At 42.4% G+C, this 21,161-nt stretch overlaps 1 protein-coding gene across 2 annotated transcripts in view; it reads left to right on the top strand.

Annotated features, from left to right (window-relative positions):
* The window catches only part of ARHGAP6 (Rho GTPase activating protein 6), a 544,919-nt gene that overhangs the window by 512,561 nt on the left and 11,197 nt on the right, over positions 1 to 21,161 (top strand). For both annotated transcript variants that reach the window (XM_080652454.1, XM_080652455.1), the window contains exon 10: positions 9,052 to 9,149. In XM_080652454.1, the coding sequence (XP_080508580.1) occupies positions 9,052 to 9,149 (98 nt within the window). The remainder of the gene's footprint in view (positions 1 to 9,051; positions 9,150 to 21,161) is intronic.

The raw sequence follows: 21,161 nt of genomic DNA, 5'->3' as shown, positions 1-21,161 counted from the left end.
GGACAATAGGAGCTTTGACTATGGGAAATTGAGGCAATACAGATAGTTCTAATGGTTAAGTTCAGACATATTGTGTCTATGTTATGATCAGAGAACCCCTTTTTTATCACCTTCTCCAAAGTTGGCTGGACAGGAAGAGAAATGAATGAGGCTTAAAAGCTGTCCATAGTCTAACACCTAAAATGGAAATCAGATTCATTATTACACGCTGCCATCCCTCACACAACACTGTTCCTCATCACCCCTACCACTGCCACCCCCATCTCCAATGCCAAACCCAAGCAAAAACCATAACTTCTTTCTTCTGCCAGTATGATAAAGTGTTAAGGAAAAAACTCATCTTCAGTCTTTGTCCTTATTCTCAGTGTCTGGCTAACTATAGAATGGCTGGTCTGCTCACATACCTGCCCTCTCCTTTGCTCCCTCCCCATCATCTGAAACACATTTCCCTTTATACACATACTAGTATTTATTCAAGGAGACCATTTAGGTTTTGATATCTACATAATGACCATTTCTCAATTATTATCTCTTAGAGAGGCCTTGTATTCTCAGTGTCTTCATCTTCAGTTAGACCCTGTGTATCACTTGTGGTGGAACGCTCTTCTGCTTCATCTCCTTCTCCTTCATCTTCACTGTCTTCATCATCATCTGCTTCTCCTACTTCTCCTTCTTCATCTTCATTGTCATCATGATCACCTTCTTCTCTTACTTTTCCTTCTCCTTCTCCTTCCCCTTCTGCTCCTTTCCCTTCCTCCTCCTCCTCTTCTTCTTCTTTTCCTTCTCCTTACCCTTTTCCCTCTCCTCCTCCCTCCTTCTTCTCCTTCCTCCTTCTCTTTCCTCCTCCTCCTTCTTCTTCTCCTTCTCCTCCTTATTCACTCTTCATTGTCTTCATCATCTTCTTCGTCTCCTCCTACTTCTCCTTCTTCTTCCTCTTCTCCTTCTTCATCTTTATCATATTCTTCATCTTCTTTTTTCACCTTCTTCTCCTTCTTCCTCTTCTCCTTCTCCTCCTTCTTCATCCTCTTCTTCTTCTCCTTCCCTTTCTCCTCCTCCTTCATCATTATCTTCTTCGTCATCCTTGGCCTCATATTCCTCCCTCATCCTCATTGTCTTCAATTGGCTGGATTACTGTGGGTCTCTTACCTTTCCTGTAGTAAAATACACGTATCTGCTTCTTTTTTTTCTCTCATTTTCTCCACTTGATTTGAGGACTTAATTTACATTGCCCATTATTTTCATTATCTAGTGGGGAAACAAGATAGCCAGAAAGAAATTGGTTTTGGGGATGAAATTGGGAAATGGGTGGGAAGTGGGATTGTAATAGAATGACAGTGGATTGATTGAGTAGGTGTTTGTGCAGACAAGGACAGGGTCAGAGTCTATAGTGGGGAATCAATGAGTAAAAAGAGGAGGCATGTCAATAGGGTAGTCTGACCTTATTCTTTTCTTTGTCACTGAGTTCTAAAATGGAGTTCCTGCCCTAACCTGTTTGGCTCAGTGGATAGAGTGTTGGCCTGCAGACTGAAGGGTCCCAGGTTCAATTCTGGTCAAGGGCATGTACCTTGGTTGTGGGCACATCCCCAGTGAGAGGCGTAGAAGGCAGCTGATCAATGTTTCTAACTCTCTATCCCTCTCCCTTCCTCTCTGTAAAAAATCAATAAAATATATATTTTTAAATGGAGTTCCTATTCACTTCACTACTTGTAGATTCTTGGCCCATCCTTGTGGTTGGTTCCGTACTTTCTTAGTAACCTTGGTTTTATTGTAGCAACTGTGCCATACTCCAGGGCTCCTGACCTCTATATATACTCTCCAGGACAATGAGGAGCCACACCCTTCAACTCTGGTTCGCCAACAGTCAGTGGTTTCCATGGTGTGGCTTGACATCACAAAGCCTCAGCTTGACCATCCATGAGCAGGTATACTCTAGGCAGTTATTCAAGGTTTCATTTTTAATTTGATAGGGTAGATTTTAATTGTGACGGTTTTATTCCCTCATATGTGCAGTGTTTACATTTTTTCTCTGAAACAGGAAAGTCTAAAGTTCTTTTGATTTTTGAAAAAGCATTAATTTTTGAAGGAACACATGAAAATCTAAGGCATTGAGACTCCAGATAAACACAGCCATAAATGGTACCCTTAGAAAATATCTGAAGTTCCTCAATAGTTGACTAAAACCCAGTAGAGATTATTATTTGAAACAGGATGGGTTTTGTTTTTCATTCAAAAGTGCAGAATGAGTTGATTTTTTAAAAAGTGATGTGTTTTTCACAATCCTACTCCTTAGATTTCATTTTACTATATACCAAAAAAGAAAAAGAAAAAAATCTGTTTGATTATTGAGTCATACTTTTTATTTTTAGAATTTTTGTGTTGATGGGAATAATAGTTTAAGAACCTATTAGAAATGTTCTGATGATCCTCAGTTTGGAAAGGAAATGTATTTTTCTGCTCTAGAAATTAATAGCAAGGAGATTTTGCTAGAGCATGACATTGGTATTACTTATAAGCAGAAGGAAGCATCTAGACAAAAGTAACAGAGGCCGTGTACAACATGAAGCCCAATAATCCTGCGTTTATTATTTATAGCCATTTCTACAGCATTCATTATGCATCGATAGGGTAGAAAACACCACCATGGCCTGTGTTCTAAAAGCATAATATTTATTAAGTGGGTGAAGGGTCATGGGTGTACAGGTAGCAATTTCAGGAGAGAAAAGAGTAGAGAGGCAAAGGGGGGAAAGAGAGGCATTATTTAGGAAGCATTTAACTGCACAGAGGAGATAAAGCAACTGTAAGTGACTGAAAACATCAGGATTTATTATCTTACATAATCAAAAGCCTAGGGGGACAAAGTTTTAGCAGCTTACTCACACTTCTACTCTCTCTGCTCTTCCACCTTCAGCTGCAATATACTGCAATCATTTCCAGCCTCTTGAAGGAACCCCTTTCACGTCCCGCGTGGTTCAGGGTTCAGGTTCAGGGTTCGGGTTCTGGAGAAGGCCGCACACAAATGAAAGAGAGTAGAAAAGTATTAATTTGGGAATATTGGGGGCCAAGCGGGAGTCCACCTCTAGGGGGAGGACTACACCCCACTCTGGTCTTGCTATCCATTTTACTGAGACTATGGGATACACCCATAGCCCTTAGGCAGGAAATTCCAATAATAGCCAATCAGCAAGGATTTGCATAAGACTAACAGGTGGAGGCTGCTTCAGCTACCAATGTCTCAACTAAACAATGAGTGATTAGCTCTGACCTTTCAGAGCATTTAAGGTTGACCAGCCTTCCTGGTTCCCTGTCCACATCTCTTTTATTAGTGAGACAATGATCGGTTTCAGGCAGCCTCTCTTGCAGCCATCATCACATCTAGTAATGGAGGTGTTTCCTCTCCTATATCTCTTTGCAATATGGAGGGGAACCTTTTCCAAAATGTCCTGCAAGACCCACCTTGAGGTACCTTGGTCAGGATTGACACACGTGATCTTGCCCTAGCTGCATAGGAGGCTAGCTGACAGAACTACACCCTTAGGAGCCTGTATCAGTTCCAGATAGGCAAGTCAGATAATCCCTGGCTTCTGGAAATTTATCTTCTAATGTTGTGACCAACCCAAAGGCTTGAGGTCTGATGGAAGAGAAGGAACCAGAAGGGAGAAGCTACACAGAGTCTGACTTTAAGACCATTGCAGTTGAGAGGCCAAGAAGTCACAAAATGGCCCGGCTGGCATGGCTCAGTGGTTGAGCATCAACCTATGAACCAGGAGGTCATGTTCAATTCCTGGTCAGGGCACATGCCCGGGCTGTGGACTCGATCCCCAGTAGAGGGCATGCAGGAGACAGCCAGTCAATGGTTCTCTCATCATTGATGTTCCTCTCTCTCTCTCCCTCCCTCCCTCCAACTTGGAAATCAATAAAATATATTAAAAAAAAGAAGTCATAAAATATAATTCTAAAAATTCAGGGGGAGGTTAGGAGCAGAGACATATCAAGAGAAAATCCTATAACTTAGTTACCCACCAGAAGTGTTAAGCAGAAGAGAAGAAAGTGACGCTTCTCTGAGCACACAGGGTAAGAGGCAGCAATGAATGACTTAGTCAAGAAGAAAATTGCAAAGCAAATATTGGCCATCTCCATGTTATCTGCTTGTGTTTTTTCTTTTTAAGTGTTTAATTTATTATTTTGTCTATTTCTAATAAAATATTTTAACTCTAAACCTCTTTACAGTTGGTAAGGTACTTTCAAATCTATTAGCCCTTTTGATCCCCATAATACCTCCTTAAAGAACAGATAGGATATGCCTGGATTTTCAGATGCTGGAACAGAATCCTACAGAAGATGGTTCATGTGTCCAAGTTTACATTCATTATAAGCAGCAGAGCCAAAACTGGACCTCAGGGGCTATCAACTCTTAGTCAGATACTTTTTCAACGGCATCCTAATTCCTGAGAAGGAATGCATATGGGAACAACCTACCTGGATATTACTTACTGTTAGCTCTTTTTTCCTATCAATTTATTCCTTTTACTTCTGTTTCTCTATTAAGTATCTAAATTAATAGAAAATGAATGCTCATCAAATTTAACTGAGCAATTCGTTTGAAATTGTTATTAAATAAGAGGCAGTGAAATGTGCAAATACATACAAAAATTAGAGGTATTGTTGGGAAAACAGCAGTGGATACTGTTGTCGGAATACTAACTCAGCTCCAGGTATCATTTCAAATTATTTATACTCATTTTCCCACTGCCCCGATTTTCTGAACCATTCCTTTTTTAAATTGATTTTAGAGAGATAGAAAGGGAGAGAGAAACATTGATCGGTTGCCTCCTGCATGCACCCCAACCAGGGATCAAACTCGCAACCTAGGTATGTGCCCTGACCTAGAATTGAACCTGCGACCTTTTGGTGTACAGGACAACCCTCCAACCAACTGAGCCACCTGTCCAGGGCCATATTAATCTTTGAAGCTGCTTTAAATCCTTTTGTAACAAGATGAGCTTTAAATAAATGAATTAAAATAATGGATTATGTACACTGTGGTCAGCCTTAGATAATAATCGGAAAATATTATCTACCCTTCTTGTAGTACATGGATGCACATTTTTAACTATGTCTTTTTATTCATTTGTAAATAGTATCTCCAAGCCAAAATGGTATCCTGGGTCTTTTAGAAAGAAACTATAGGTAGACTTATAGCACTGACCCTTTCTATTTGCATTAGTTACCAAGTAAAAGTCACATCCTATATAATAAAGAGGTGATATGCAAATTAACCCTCATGCCCTCACAAGATGGCTGCCTACAACCAGGCTGGCAGGGGGTTAGTGAGGGATGACCAAACAACTGAATAAGCAGGCTGCATGGGGCAGCCAGGCCGGTAGGCGGGGGCCAGTTAGGGGTGACCAGGCTGGCAGGCAGGTGAGCGATTAGGAGCCAATAGTCCATGATTGTGAGAGGGATGTCCAACTGCCAGTTCATCCCCTGAGGTGTCCTGGATTAGAGAGGGTGCAGGCTGGGCTAAGGGGACCCCCCATGCACGAATTTTGTATGCACTGGGTCTCTAGTATAATACATAAAACAAATCTCAGTAATTATCATTGGTTTGCAATCAGGCCTAGTTAAATGAGTGAAAATTTTGAATTGCAGGGTAGTTTAACAAAATTTATGGAAAGTTATTTTTTAAATAATGATACTTCCTGTTAGCTATTCTAATTATGTATCCAAGTTAATTTACTATTAGACCCACCATATACTCTGAGAGAATAAATATTGTGATACCACTACTCAGAAGGACTTGCATGCTAGTTGCTTATTTTTTGGTGGGAATGGATTGGTGCTTGTAGCAAAAAAAATTTACTACCCGGTCTAAGCATAGAAATTTTAAAATTAAACTAACTGGATGAAAATACACATATGTTTAATAATTTGCTTATGTAATTTGGGGCCTCTGTTTTTTTTTGCTTTGCTATTCATTTTTTTAAAACTGAGTACTCTCTCTTCTCATTTTCCCTTCTCATTTTAGGTATTACCTTTTGAAAAAATTGATATAAGCATGCTTATCCGTTGGTCATGTTATTTGAAAAATTTACAGTAAAAATGATCCGTCCTTTTATTTGTTTAATGTATTCAATAAAGTAAGAAAATAGAGTCTCTCAGCCTTGACCTAAAAGTCCTGTTCCTTTCCTTCTTTCATTCTCATTCCCAGGCCATTACATTTGGTCAAAGAACTTTAAATGCCATCTGTGTGTGTCTCCCAAATTTCTATGTGCAGCCCAACCCTCCCCCGGGAACCCCAGGTCTTTATTCCCAATTGCCTACTAGATCTTTCCTTCATTCAGATGTCTCATAGGCCTCTCACCCTTATTAATATCAAAGCCACACTCCTAATCTTGCCCTGGCCTCTTCCTCCTACAATTCTCTATACCAATCAGTGGCAACCCCATCCTTCCAGGTGCCTAGGCCCAAAATGTTGGTCATTCTTTCTTCCTTTCCTTCTACTACTCCTTCTCTCTTTTTCTCTCTCCACCCACAAATTGGCTATGCCCTCATCTCTGCCTTTACTATCTCCAAGACCCAAATCATTCTCATCAGCTCACCATTATGGTTCAACATTCCAGCATCTTTCTAGATGTATCAACAGTCCCTATCTGCACTTCCTGCTTCACTCTTGCGTTCCTGCAATCTATTATCAACTCAGCAGCCAGGATGATGACAATTCATGTTAGTCCTCTGCCCAAAACCTCCAGTGGCTCTCCACCCACTTAGATTGAGAACAGAAATCCTTATCAGACCCGTAAAACTCTACAACATCTGGCCTTGGCTACTTGAGCCACTTCCTGTCACTAGCCTCCTTCCTCTCACTCTGTTCCACCCTCACTAGCCTCCTTGCTGCTCCTGATTCCAGATCTTGCGGATTTTTTCTTCCTTCTGCTTGGAATGATTTTCTGTAATTGCTTCATCAACTTCAGTTCTCTGCTAGAAGTCAGTTTCTCTGTGGCCTGACTATACTATTTAAATTGCACTCCCTTCCCTAGAATTCTCCATCTGCCTTTTTTAGCTTTGCTTTTCTCCATGGGATCCACGCTATGCTTTGTTTGTTTAATGTCAGGCTTCTCATATTCATTGTCAGCTTCTAAGAGATGAAGATTCTTGTCTGTTTGATTTGTATCTGAATCCCAGCTCCCAGTGCTGGGTAGTCAGTGAGCACTCACTGAATATTTATGTATGAATTAAAGGAAGGCGTTGGGGAAAGGCCAGAGTGAGAACATAGTCTAGGTTACACTTCACCCTGGAGCCCCTGAGCTTAGGGTTGGTAAACAGTTGATTCTTCAGAGGGAACTTAGGGTATAACTTTTGTAAGAAGAGGGAAATGGGGGCTGGAAACAAATGACCACTACAGAGAGACAATGGGGGCTTGAACTTGAATCATTGCAGTTGGAATGGAAGACAGAGGAAGGAAGTAATGGGCATCATGGAGATGAGATCTCCTGACTCTGAACAGGGAGGGGAAAGGACACAGAGAAGCTTGAATGTGACCCAGATTTTGCATTCGTGAGACTAGGGTTTGGCAATGTCATTAATAGTGATTCAGGATAAAGTAGGAGGAACAGATTTATGAAAGAAAGAAACTGTTTTGTTGCTTCCTCATCCCTGTTTTCATTAATAAAATTGTTTCCAGCTTCTCAAAGCTCAAGAAGAATTGAGTGCTGCAAGAGGCAGGAGGCAAATTCTCCCACCAACCACTTATTCTCTGAAGACTTGTCCCCACAGTTCTTAAGAGTCTTATCTCCAAGCCCACATCTGAGAGAATCAGACTGAAAATGTTTCTCTCAATAGTTTGAATTTCCTTTGGTTGAGCTACCAGCATTGACAGCATAGAAACATTAGAGCCGAGTTCAGTCTTTTCTTTTTAAAATATATTTTTATTGATTTCAGAGAGGAAGGGAGAGGGAGAGAGGGATAGAGACATCAATGATGAGACAGAATTATTGATCGGCTGCCTCCTGCACGCCCCACACTGGGGATCGAGCCCACAACCCCGGCATGTGCCCTGACCGGGAATCAAACCAACCTCCTAGTTCATAGGTTGATGCTCAACCACTGAGCCACACCATCTGGGCCAGTCTTTTCTTATAGAACATTTCCATGTGAGTGATTTGGGATCATAAGGCCATTTTCTAGTGCACTGTGAGTTAGGCTTGGAAAAACATGGGACATTCATCTATAAAACTCTAGTGAATGCCTTGTCAGATTATGAAGCAAGAAATGTAACTATTAATGGGCCAGGATGCAAGAAAGGAGTGAAGACAGGCACTGAATAATAAAATGGCATGTGCGGATGTAGTAGTCTGCATTTTTTCAGTGTTTACTAACTGCCAGGTACTGTTCTAAGACCCGTAATTGTAGGACTACTAAAAGTAGTCCTCAACATATAATAAGTCATTTAATCTCCACAACAACTGTTTGTGGTGCATGCTATTATTATCTCCATTTTACAGGTGAGGAAACAGCAATATGGGAAGGTTATGTACCTGGCAGAAGGTCCCACAGCTAGTAAGTGGAACTAGGGCTCAAACACAAGCCGTCTGGCTCAAGGACCTGTCCTCTTAATAATTACATGTTCCAGAACTGCCCAAGACAGTTGTAATTTATGCCTATTGTCTTGGCATACATATAAATATGAACCCTAGAAAGTGTCCCCATTTGGACAATAAATGATGAACACCATGTCTCTTAAAATCTTGTTCTTACTCAAAGCCAAGAAAAATCTAGTCTGGACAACAGAGGTATCCAAGTGATCAGATTGTATCTCCAGTCATCAGTGAAGTGACAGTTTGGACTCAGTGTGACTCTTTGGTACTCATCCAGCGTGCCCTAAGAATTCAACTCGCTGTAGGGGGTTGGTGTAGGCTTGGTTGTAACCAACCAGTCATTCTGCTCTCTTCCACTCTTAAGGCTCTGTTTTCTGCTCTAATGAAGTTGCCAGTGGCCATGGTTTGCCTCTTTCTGGAATGGTTTTATTGATGCCGTAACATTCGGCCCCTCCAGGTTCCCCCGGATCTCCAGAACGAAGTGCTGGTCAGCCTGCTGCAGACCGACCCTGATGTGGTGGACTATTTGCTCCGAAGAAAGGCCTCCCAATCCTCGTGAGTATGCCAGGTTCTACAGCTGCTTGGGGAGTTCTCTCTTCATTTCTGAACAGCTAGAAAAGTTTACATAACTCCGCACAGGGTGATTTGAAGTGGCATTTTGGCAACTGGCTCAGCTGATCAGTCCACCTAACTAGAAACTGCTTTGGCCTCACCGATCCACTTATGGAATTAGGAACGGCTTTACAGGATTTTTTGCATTTTCATTTTTGGCTTTTTCTAGTCCCTTGACGTCCTTTGGACTGTGTTTACCAGAAAAAAAAACACACACACACACACACCAAGCCACTGGCAAGAAGCTCAAGGGGCTGACTAAGAGGCACATCCGTGATTCTCCTTCCAGAATTCTGATAACTGTTCTTAGGGGCCCATACGGCTGAGCCTGCATGCATCTTACATGTATAATTTACCAGCACAAGTGACGCATTACCAAACCACAAGACAGGCCTCAGCCCAGGCCCAGGTGCCATTGGAAATTAGAGGTAGGCACCGTCTTGACTCCCCACCCCCCCCCCCCGCCCCCTTTCTAGCTGGCATCCTTTTGATAAAAATACACGCTGGGCTCCACGTGCACCATAGTTGCAATGAGTAAAATGCAAGCCATACTGTGGGCTGTTTTGCCACCATTTTTGCCCCAAAGTAGGAGCACTGAATTTTTACATTAGTCAGATTTTATGATTAATTAAAACCATTTGCTACAGAGGCAGAGGATCTGGGGGTCCTGAGCACTTGTCAAACCCAGTTAAGGGGATAATATTGCATCCATTACCAGGAGGGATGTTGCCCCCATGACCCCCAGCCTTATATTTGTGACAGAAAAAGTTGTTGTCCTAGCCCAGTGGTCGGCAAACTCATGAGTCAACAGAGCCAAATAGCAACAGTACAACAATTGAAATTTCTTTGGAGACCACATTTTTTAAACCTAAACTTCTTCTAATGCCACTTCTTTAAAATAGACTCGCCCAGGCCGTGGTATTTTGTGGAAGAGCCACACTCAAGGGGCCAAAGAGCCGCATGTGGCTCGCGAGCTGCAGTTTGCCCACCACGCTCCTAGCCGGTTTGGCTCAGTGGATAGAGCGTCAGCCTGTGGACCAAAGGGTTCTGGGTTCAATTCTGGTCAAGGGCACATACCTCGGTTGCAGGCAACCAACCGATGTGTTTCTCTCACATCGATGTTTCTCTCTGTCTTTCCCTCTCTCTTCCACTCTCCCTAAGAATCAATGGAAAAAATCCTCGTGTGAGGATTAACAAAAAAAGAAAAAGTTGTTAATCTCTCATGAAAGTACCATTTATGTTGTGCTTTTAGTCTACGAAATTTCAACAATTCTACACCACATTTCCCCCAATGTTTTATCATCTCTGAGGTTGAGATGCACCCTGTAATCAATGGCATGTCCTAATTTAATTCATAGCATTTTTTCTGTCTTAAATGTATATGAAATAATGGTATATCCTATTCAACGATAGCTTAGAAACATCAACACGTGAAGTTGTTCCTGTATGCCGACGCCCAATTTGATGTGGTAATTTTCATTTAAAACTATTTCATATACAAAATTACTATATTCTTGAGAGAAATTTGGTGAAAAGGAATTCTGCGTTGCTCAGGCCTCCTTCCTGGGTCATTACACTAATAGCCCTGCTAAATCCAGCTGCTCCGTCTCCTGCAGAGCAGGGAGAGGTTTTAATTGGCTCATCCTTCCAAGTGCACTTCTGAAAACCCATCTCTGTGCTGATTGTTATCAGGCCTGTGGTCTCAGTAAGACATGCTGCCCAATTCAAGGCCCCAGAGGCGTGATAAATCAAAGGGCACTCACATCACACCACTTGGCTGGCATTTCATGGTCTTGCTTTTCACATCAGAGAAATAGGTTCACTTAAAAATTTCCCAGAATGTTAACTGTCATCCAGGTAAAAGCTCTAATGTGAAATATCACAGGGCTTTTCTTCAGTGTAACTCGCATCACCAGAATGTTAATGAACCCGCTTGCTTTCCTTCTCTGGGCAAGAGAACAGATGAGAGGGCATTTCTACTTGCGAATCGCTCATTAAGCTGCATTTGTAACATTTCGTGGCTGCTCTGCGGGGAAAGCTAGAAAACACACCTAACACAACCACAGATTTTGACTTGCCAATTGTTATACGGCATTAGACTTGGAAGAAGGGTTGATAAATAGTTATTTTTATGTGTTTTTCAAGTATGTTCTTTTGCATATAAATGCCAGGGAACAAACCTTTTATTCTTTACTCTAGCGTCTTCTTTTCGCTATCCCTGGGAAAATGGGAATTGTAAGGTCGAGGCAGGCTGACCCCAGAGCAAGATCTTAGGTGAGTGTCAGGCTTCAAGGGCAAAGAGGGAGGTCGGTGGTTGTCAGAGACTGGCATTGTCCCACAGGAACCGTGGAGAAGACTTAGTAAGGAGGAGAGGAGAGTGTTTGTTTTTCTCTTCAAGGTACAGGCCAAGACACAGCCCAGAAAGTGGATAATGATGGCATAACGGGAAAATACATAAATTAATAAATAGACATTTCTTTTTAATGGCCTTTCGAGGCTTGAGAGCCGTATCCTCAAGCTGTAGGTAGTCTGTTCCTGCCTTTAAGTGAGAGCTTCTCAAACTTTCCTGCGCGCATACGGGTCAGCAGGAATCTTGTTCAAATGCTCTTTCTGAATCAGTAGGTGTGGGGGAGGGAGTCTGAGAATCTGGTTTCTCTCAAGCACCCAGATGATGCTGTGATCCCCACTTTGAGCAGCGAAAGCTGCAGACATCAAGACAGATTCTGGACTTTAAGAGCTCACAGACTTGTAGAAGGAGGTCGACACGGGTCAGAATAATAGGTGTGTGACTGAAGGTGTCACGGAGCACAAAACAGGATGTGCTGGACCATCGGGGCTAAGACTTGCCTGCCCCATAGGAACCACTCGGGAGCTTGAAGGACAAGTCCACCTGGGCACCACCCCTAGAGATTCCGACTCATTTGTTCTGGAGCGAAGTCTGGACATTGGGATTTTTTAAAGCTCCCCATGTGGTTCTCCTGAGCGGCCAGGGGTGCGAATCTCTGGCTTAGATCCACCACAATAGACACTACATAGTTACTATCCCAGGGGGTGAATTTTGACATTGAAAAGGGGTCTTTGTGTTGACAAAGGAAGGGAACTAATACGCCACACCATAAATCCATGATAATGCTAGACCACAGTGGTAATGAATTCTAGTACCCCAGCTGCCAGATGGTGCTGGCTACCTTGGTGTGTCAATTATCCGTCAATAGCACAGCCCTGAATAGTATAACATGCTGGTTACAAGCTTTGAATGCAGAGCCAGATGGCCTGAGTTAAAATTTTTGTTCCACTGCTATGAGCTGTGTGGTCTTAGAGAAATAAATTCCTCTCTCTCTCTTTCTCAGTTTCCTCATCTGTAAATTACAGATGAAAACTTTATAGAGTTGTGCTAGTAGAATGCTAACGATTACTATCATGTCACTTCAAGTCTCACCATTTTCTTCATTTACAACTACTTACCAAAGACTTGGGGCATCACTAGGTTTTACTCAGCTACCCGCAGATAGCAGCCTCTGAAGTCAATGTGGCCCATGAGAGACTCCATCCACGTTCAGTTGTGTGCAATGTCCAAAGGCAGCCCACCGCCCTAGCTGGTTTGGCTCAGTGAACAGAGCGTTGGCCTCCAACACTGAAGTGTCCCGAGTTGGATTCCAGTCCCTTTCTTGCTATTTTTTTTTTTCTTGAGGCTTCTGTTCTTGCCACCAGTTCACAGATACCTGAAAGGGGGCTTTAGATTCCTGTGCCCCACTGAGAAGTGCACAAGATTTGGAGTGGAAAAGTCACTTTTCAAAGGAGTGTAGAACCAAGAGAAAGAACACATTTATTACAACTTCTGTCTTGAAAGATCAAACACTTAGTGGTACTTGGGAAGTGAATGTTTTGTTTTGGTGGGAGTTTTTCTCTTCTTTATGCAACAATAGAATTGGCGGACTGAAAGGAGGGTTCATTATTTTTCTCCTGCTTGTCTGCTTACATTTTTGGCTTTAACTGAAACATCATGCCAAAGGAAGAGAAGACATTTATATTACTAACAATGAAGACTTTAGGTTTTCAAATTGCTTGTCTGGTATGTTCATTAGAATGATATGCTTTTTTCTTCAAAGATACTTAAGATAAAACCCCCTCCTTTGATTTAGGGATGTAGGGAAATAGGGAATGATAACGGAAGGTAAATCAAAGAGGACAGGGTACATGGAATACAGGTATTTGCAACTGAACAAGGTGTCATATCTGGGCTGGGACTAGGGTGAGCAAAGGCACGCAGGCACTCACCTAGATGCAAAATTTAAGGGTATGCCAAAAAACTCACTCAGCAAGATAAACAATATTGAGCCCTAGCCAGTTTGGCTCAATGAATAGAGCATCGGCCTACAGACCAAAAGGTCCTCAGTGCTATTCTCCATCAAGGGCACATGCCTATGTTGCGGGCTCAATCCCCAGTAGGGGGCGTGCAGGAGGCAGCTAATCAATGATTCTCTCTCATCATGGATGTTTCTGTCCCTTTCCCTTCCTCTCTGAAATCAATACAAAAAGATAAACAATATTGAAATATAATATTTTTAAATCAAATTTAATGCCAAATATCTATTATGAACAAAATATCAAAAAATTTTAAAAGACTAGTGTCTGGCCAAGCCATACTGGAGCCTGAAGCAAAAGGTACCCTGGCTTAAAGGAACACAAGTCATCAATAATGTTTTATGAATATACTTCTTTCTTATTTTATTTTCAACTGAGGGAGTTGCTCTGTGTGAAAATTTTTCTGGACCAAGTACCAATCTTAAATAATTTTTCATTAAGTTAACCCAAATTAAAATAATGATAAGATTTTGTTTGGGCATAAATAAAGCTTTTAAGCTTAATATAATATTGTAACTTGTATCTCTTTTCAATTTTTTCAACTGTTTTAATGTTCTGGGAAATATTAATCATTAAAATTTAAATAAAAACATATATACCTCTACAGTATACAGGACAGAGTAGAGCATTTCCCTACTGTATACTGGAAACAAAATCAAAATAGAACAAATTGAACTGCATTTGGGGAGAAGACCGATATGAATGAACCAAATCTTTACTATTTATTTTTCCATCTCATTGTACTTAATTCTGTTAGCAGCCTTCACAAAGTTTTTACTGAAATTGCCCCCAAAATAGCAAAACCAGTGACCAGCCAATCAAGACCATGGGTAGAGACCCATAGTTGGCTCAAAGGATAAAATTTCAGAACTGGAAAGTAATTGTTTTGTTGAGTTGGATGTTTCTCCTATTGAAGAATAACTATCTTCATGATATGGAGGAATATTAGGCATTCTCATAATTTAAAGGCATCACATTTAAATTATCAAATAAATATTTATTTTAATCTTTCAATGATTGTCATTAAAAAGGTCTTCTTCCACAAAACCATGGGTGTTGAAAGATGGACTATAATTTCTGTTTTCCTTTTACTAGGATTTGTAAAAATCAAAACAGTTCTCAGGAAATTTTCAGAGACAAGAAATTTGGCTTTACCAGTATAGCAATGAATCTTATTGACTGGCAGTAGCTGGTGACGTCAACTGTCATGCTCCATTCATTGGAAATTATAAAGCATTAAACACACACACACACACACACACACACACACACACACACACACACCCTCCATTCCAGAAAGACTTTTTAGCCAATTACAGGAACAACGTACATGGAATAGAGAATTTCATAATGGAAAATCCAGAAAGTATAAATGTACCGTCTGTGGAAAGGCAATTCAAGATGGAAGGAGAATTTATCACATCACCTCTTTCTTCCAGCACCTTACTGTGCTTCACAGCTCCTTTACAGACTAGCAAAATATCGATTGGAAGATGTTTTATGAGGCATATTAGGAATAAAGTGAATAAAGTCATCATTGTTTTCTCTTTACCTGTCATAAATGCTTCCATGTGCCAGGACTATTAGGAAGGACTTAATAGGAGCTAGAAATGAGGGGAGAAATTTCACCAAAGCCTTGGGCAACTTCTAATGCCAGGGTGCTACTTTCATCTCCCGGTAGGGAGTTTGGATCCATGTCTGCTTCTCCTTGGCGTAGGGTGCCTTTGTCCCTAGGATTCTGCATAAGGGATGCTTTGCAGAACTGAGTTTGATTAATGTGAAAATCCCCCATAAATCCAGAGCTGCTGTGGCAGTGGATTCCTTTCCCAGTACAATTAATAACGTCTGAGATGGTTATGTGCTTTGACTTCCAACAGACTGAGGTTTATCAGTTGAATCACTGAGCCAAGAATGAAGCCAACGCAAGTTTGAAATCTCCAAAGATGTTTCTCACTGGCGTAGCTCCTCAAGGAGCTGGGCCGGCCACATCCGGTAATTGAACCGGAGTTTTCCATTTATCCACAGAACGAGTTCTGTGCCTCCGGCTGCAGGGCAGGCCTGCCCACAATGCCCTGCCGGTGTGTTTACACCCTGACATGGAGGGACCAGCTAAGGGTGAGAAAGCGATTCACTCTCCATGTCCATCTCATGCTTAGTTGATTAGCGGAGACTAGCCATGCATGCTGTGGATGGTTCTGGGGTTTTCAGGTCTCATGAGGAATCCATCCATTCACGGGAGCAAACCTATGTCAACGGGCAACCTATCCACCAGATTCCCAACCTCAAACCCATTACATCCCAAGACATAGACAATGAGGCCACTATGTCTTTTAAACTATTCTCATCTAGTGAATCACTGGTTAGGGTACATATTTTATACAAATTAATACATGACTATTTCATTGCCTTTACTTGCAACACTGAGGTTAAAATTGTCTTCATGGAGTTGGATCATCTGAGAGGCAAATCTTGGAGAAGACATTAATGGCTGCTTATCTTATGTTTTCAGAGATACCCAAACGGCAGTCCTAGCCTTTTTTCCAATAGATTTAATGATAAAGCAATGAAATGACACTAAAATTCGTTAAAACGTTGAACTGCCTATGTTGTAGTGAGAATCCTGAGGTGTGAATAAAATAGTTTTGTTTTAATTGGTGGGCTCTCATGTGGAAAGACGATCTTGGATTATGGGTTATTAGGCAATTTTGGCCACCACCTTACTGACCCTAGCAGTAGTCACTTTGATGGCTTGATTTAGGAGAATGTACGAGAAGGGCAGAGAAAAGCAGATTGGCCTCTCCTGCCCCCTTCTCACCTTAACATGTTCTGATTGATAACCAAACTCCATTCAGTTACCTGGACCCTGCTGTTGGAGTTCACTGGTATGGGCACACTCTCCCTCCTTTACTCGGCTGTGGTCCCAATCACCTCAAGGTCAAGACTACTCCATTTACCCCCACTGCTAGTCAGTGCAGAAGTTTGGGCCATTATTTGTGGTTTCTCTCCCAATTTGGCATAGTATTTCCTTGACCTGTGGTCGTATATATGGCTTAAGGAAGGGAAGGTTGGTTTGGTATCAGAGGTTCTCAAACTTCCCGTGCATCAGAATTACCTGGAGAGCTTTTTGAAATAGTTTGCTAGCCCCATGTCCAGACATTCCCTTTCAGTAGGCAGCTTCATGCTTCATGGCGGGGGGGAGGGGGGGTAACCTGTACAGTCGCACAGGACCCCACACTCAGAAGAAGCCCACGTTTGGCTTAATGATCTGCTCTCACCATCTTTGAATTCTTAGTTATTTTTTAACTTGGGGCCCTGCCTGTTCATTTTTCACTGGGCCCTCTATAGTAGAGCCAATCCTGTCAGTAGGCCTAGAATGGAGCTTGAGAATTTGCATTTCCAACAAGTTTCTTTTCAGAGTCAGCCCAAAGAACAGAGGAAAGGGACAGTGGCTCCACCTCCTCCTCTCTCACCCCTGCTCGATAAGATCCCATCATAACCATGAAAATGAAGGAGAAAAGAGTGTCGCAGCTTCTGTTATTTTTGTTATGATTATTATTATTGTTCTTGTTTTATTTTAACCAAACTGAATGTTCTCATGAAGCATGCTGCCCTTTCAGTCTCCCCAACAATTAATGTGGGTGTGACTTCCCCATCTAAATGTCTGTCCAAAAACAATTTGTTGAAGCGGCTTGAAAAAATATGTAAAGTGGAACAATACTATGGTAAGTAATTTGAGAAACTGGGGACAAGAAAATAATGGAGTGAGAAGATAAGATGCAGTTGGGGTGTGAAACACACAGAAGCACACCAGAAGCTACAGTACACTAACTCGAGGGGAGCCCCAATTCCACAGAGCCTTTTAGCACTCATTGCAAAGTCAGATACATTATTATTACACTAGAGGCCCAGTGCACGAATTCATACACAGGTGGGGTCCCTCAGCCTGGCCAGCGATGGGGGCCCATCTGGGCCATCTTGCCCAGTCCCGTTTGGGCTGGCCAGCCAAGGGGAGGAACCGTGGGAGGTTGGCTGTGGGAGCACACTGACCACCAGGGGGCAGCTCCTGCATTGAGCATCTGCCCCCTGGTGGTCAGTGCGCGTCACAGCGACCGGTTGACCAATTGTTCAGTCAACCAATTGTAACGGTCACTTAGGCAATATATATAGGCTACTCGCACCCACTGCCAGCACGTGGCGCCGGCCCCTATCGCTCAGCGCTGTCAGTGTATATATATGTATATATTAGATATATGTATATATTAGAGGCCCAGTGCATGAATTCGTGCATGGGAGGGGTCTGGCCAGCCTGGGCAGGGGGAGGGGACATGGGCGGTTGGCCAGCCTGACTGCTGGTCGAACTCCTGGTCAAGGGGACAATTTGTATATTAGCCTTTTATTCTATAGGATAGGATCTACACTGAGTGGCCAGATTATTATGCGTTCAGAGATCATAATAATCTGGCCACTCAGAATATATCCTATATAATAAAAGGCTAATATGCAAATAGACCAAAAGGTGGAACAACCGAACAACTGGTCACTATGACATGTGCTGACCACAAGGGGGCACATGTAGAACATGGTGGACGTCACCTGCCCCACAGCAGTTAAACGGGGGCTCCAGACCAAGGCGGGGTGCTGGTCGCTGTCATTGGGGCGAGCCTCTGATGGTTACTGAAAATTCTTTGCTCCTGCGCGCCGTGGCCCCACCTGGTGCTTGCACCTGCTGCCGGTGCTGGAGCTGCCACTCGCACCCACTGCCAGCACCTGGCGCCGGCCCCTTTCGCTCAGCACTGTCAGCAGGTGCGAGTGGCGGCTGCCAGCCCCAATTGCCCCTCAGGGCTTCTCCACCTCCCCCTGCTCCTGAGAGGCAATCGGGGGCAGCAGCCACTGTTCACACTCGCTGATGGTGCCGGCCCCAATCGCTCCGCACCATCAGCGGATGAGAGCAGGGCCAGCGTCATCAGCATGTGGGAGCGGCGGTGGCGGGAGCAAGGCTACTGGCAGACAGGGGACCAGGGGCCACGGCGGGAGGGGCTGTGGGACCCGCCCCTGTGCCCACTGCAGCCTCAAGGCCCACAGTTCTTTTCAAGGTGCACAAATTCATGCACTGGGCCCCTAATATATATATATATATATATATATATATATATATATATAGAGAGAGAGAGAGAGAGAGAGAGAGAGAGAGAGAGAGAGAGAGAGAGAGAGAGATGATGATGTGTGGTTCATACAATTCAATAGCCTACTTGCTTGGTAGAAACCCAAAAGTCTCTAGTACTGAGACTTAAAAGAAACTTCTTCCATAGGGTGTGTGTCTTTATGCACATAACCGTTGGCTGAATCTGCAAGTTATTTTGTTGAATGTATTTTCTTCTGTATGTTTTATAAGACAGATGAGCAAGACATGAGACAGAACTAGGGGGTTCTCCGTGAGCTAAAATATGACCTTTCTAATGCTTTCCTCCCAATATGAGGGGTCAAAAAGGTTTTTGTAGCTCTGATAGCTATTTTGTTTTGGCTAATGAATCGACTTAACTCTCTTTCAAATAAGGCTTTATGTACCCACTATTACTGATATAGCACCATGGCAGATAGAGGAGACGTTTTCATTGATGACTACAAAAAATGTTAACAAGGAAAACTACTAAAATTAATCCAGTAATATGATTTCTAGCCCTAATAAGAACATAGAACTCCAATTCTGAGCTGAGCTCCACGTAGCTACCAGTTCAATACATTCCGTTTTTCTCCTCACAAGTTTCCTCACACAGAGCCAAGCCCATGAGAACACACACGTGTCCAGCTGTTTTGTTTTGTGTTCCCTCCACTAGAATTAGGGAGACTCCTTCCTCTTTGATTAGATATGGAGAAGAAATCGTTTTCCCCCACTTTCCAGCAGAAGTAGTAAGTACCTTTTAGTTTTCTTTCGTTCATGGGAGGCCTAGAGTTTCTGGAAAATCATCCACACGGTTGTTGTCTGGCTCTTTCCCATAAGGTTGTTTAAAGAGGACCTAGCTGGTGTGGCTCAGTGGATAGAGCATCGGCCTGCAGACCAAAGGGTCCCAGGTTTGATTCTGGTCAAGGGCACGTACCTCAGCTGCAGGATCCTCCCTGGCCCAGGCCCTGGTCAGGGCATGTGCAAGAGACAAGCAATCGATGTGTTTCTCTCACATCGATGTTTCTCTCTGTCTTTCCCTCTCTCTTACACTCGCCCTAAAAATCAATGGGAAAATATCTTCGGGTGAGGATTAACTAACTAACTAAATAAATAAATGAATAAAGTTTTTAAAAAAATGATTGTTTAAAGAGGAGTCAAGGAAAGGACTTATTTATTCCACGTGGGTAAGATATTCCCTTAGCAGAAAGTGTTCAAGCCCCTGGCTGTCTCGGTGACCAGCGACACATGTCACATGCTGCGAGGCCTGTCTCCTGCACACTAACCCCTGCAGGAAAGCCGAGAAGAAGCCAGCCCCGCTGTGAGCGCCCTTCCTCCGTGTCGCATGCTCAAAACCATTCGGTTAGGAAAGGATTACTCAGGCATGTGTACCTTCTTGAAGATCACCAAAGATTTGTCTTGAAAAATTAAACCAAAAGAAAGCAAGGACTAGTAAAGAGAAGAAGTGGAGGGGGGGACTGAGCAGGTTCTGGAATCTTTAATCAATCTGTCATCATTTCCCTTCAAGATGTCAGGGCCACTATTTTGAGGAAGGTAGAAAATACAGATGTTCCCAGGTAAGACTGCAAACACTCTTTTCACGCGCCTGACATTCTCCTTTGCCCGTTCCATTCACATTTTCACTGTTATTTTTGTTGCTGTGATAATTCATGCACATATAAATGTAATGGATATGCTAATTAGTATGTTTTATATCTATTTGTAAAAAGGACCAGTGCCTTGTAGAGTCACTTTAGATGTAGCTAAATGCAATGGACACCAATTATAGTCATATATTTATCTTTTCAGCCACTTTATACATGCAACTGTTCCCACCAGTAGCGTCATCTTCATTGTCATCATTGTCACAGGAAGGATGGACGTAATTACACTAAGTGTTTGGGTGGGGGAAGAAAAGTTGTCCATGAAGCCATAATAAACGTCATGTAAAGTCTCAATCATAGTTTTATCTGAATTGTTTTTAATTCAGGATATTGAGGAAAGTAAAAGAGTTATCTACCAGTTTTTCCTTAATAGAGAGAGAGCATCAGATGTTATTTGTTTTGCAGTTGCAAAGGTATATACATATATATTATATACATACACATACACACAAAACATACACTTTTATATACTGGATTATGTAAAATCTGAGGCAGACTTTCCCAAATAGCCTCAGGAACCCTACAGGGAATGCATATTTCAGTTGCTACCACAAACAGAATAAGCCTTTAACACTAAGGTCTGGGCTGCTTTTCCATCAACAGTCAGGAATGATTGAGTGATAAGAATATCATTTGACTGAATGGTATCCCTTGGCCAGAAAGAATCACTATAATACCAAAATAATGACAAAGTATTCACCACAATCAATTAGTTGCTATTACCTTAGTAAGATAAAAGATTAATTTAAAAATATATTTAGTTAAATG

This window comes from Plecotus auritus (assembly GCF_963455305.1).
Source record: "Plecotus auritus genome assembly, chromosome: X".
NCBI lineage: Eukaryota > Metazoa > Chordata > Mammalia > Chiroptera > Vespertilionidae > Plecotus > Plecotus auritus.
The sequence above is the reverse complement of the archived record's forward strand: the minus strand, read 5'-3'. Positions and strand labels throughout refer to the sequence as shown.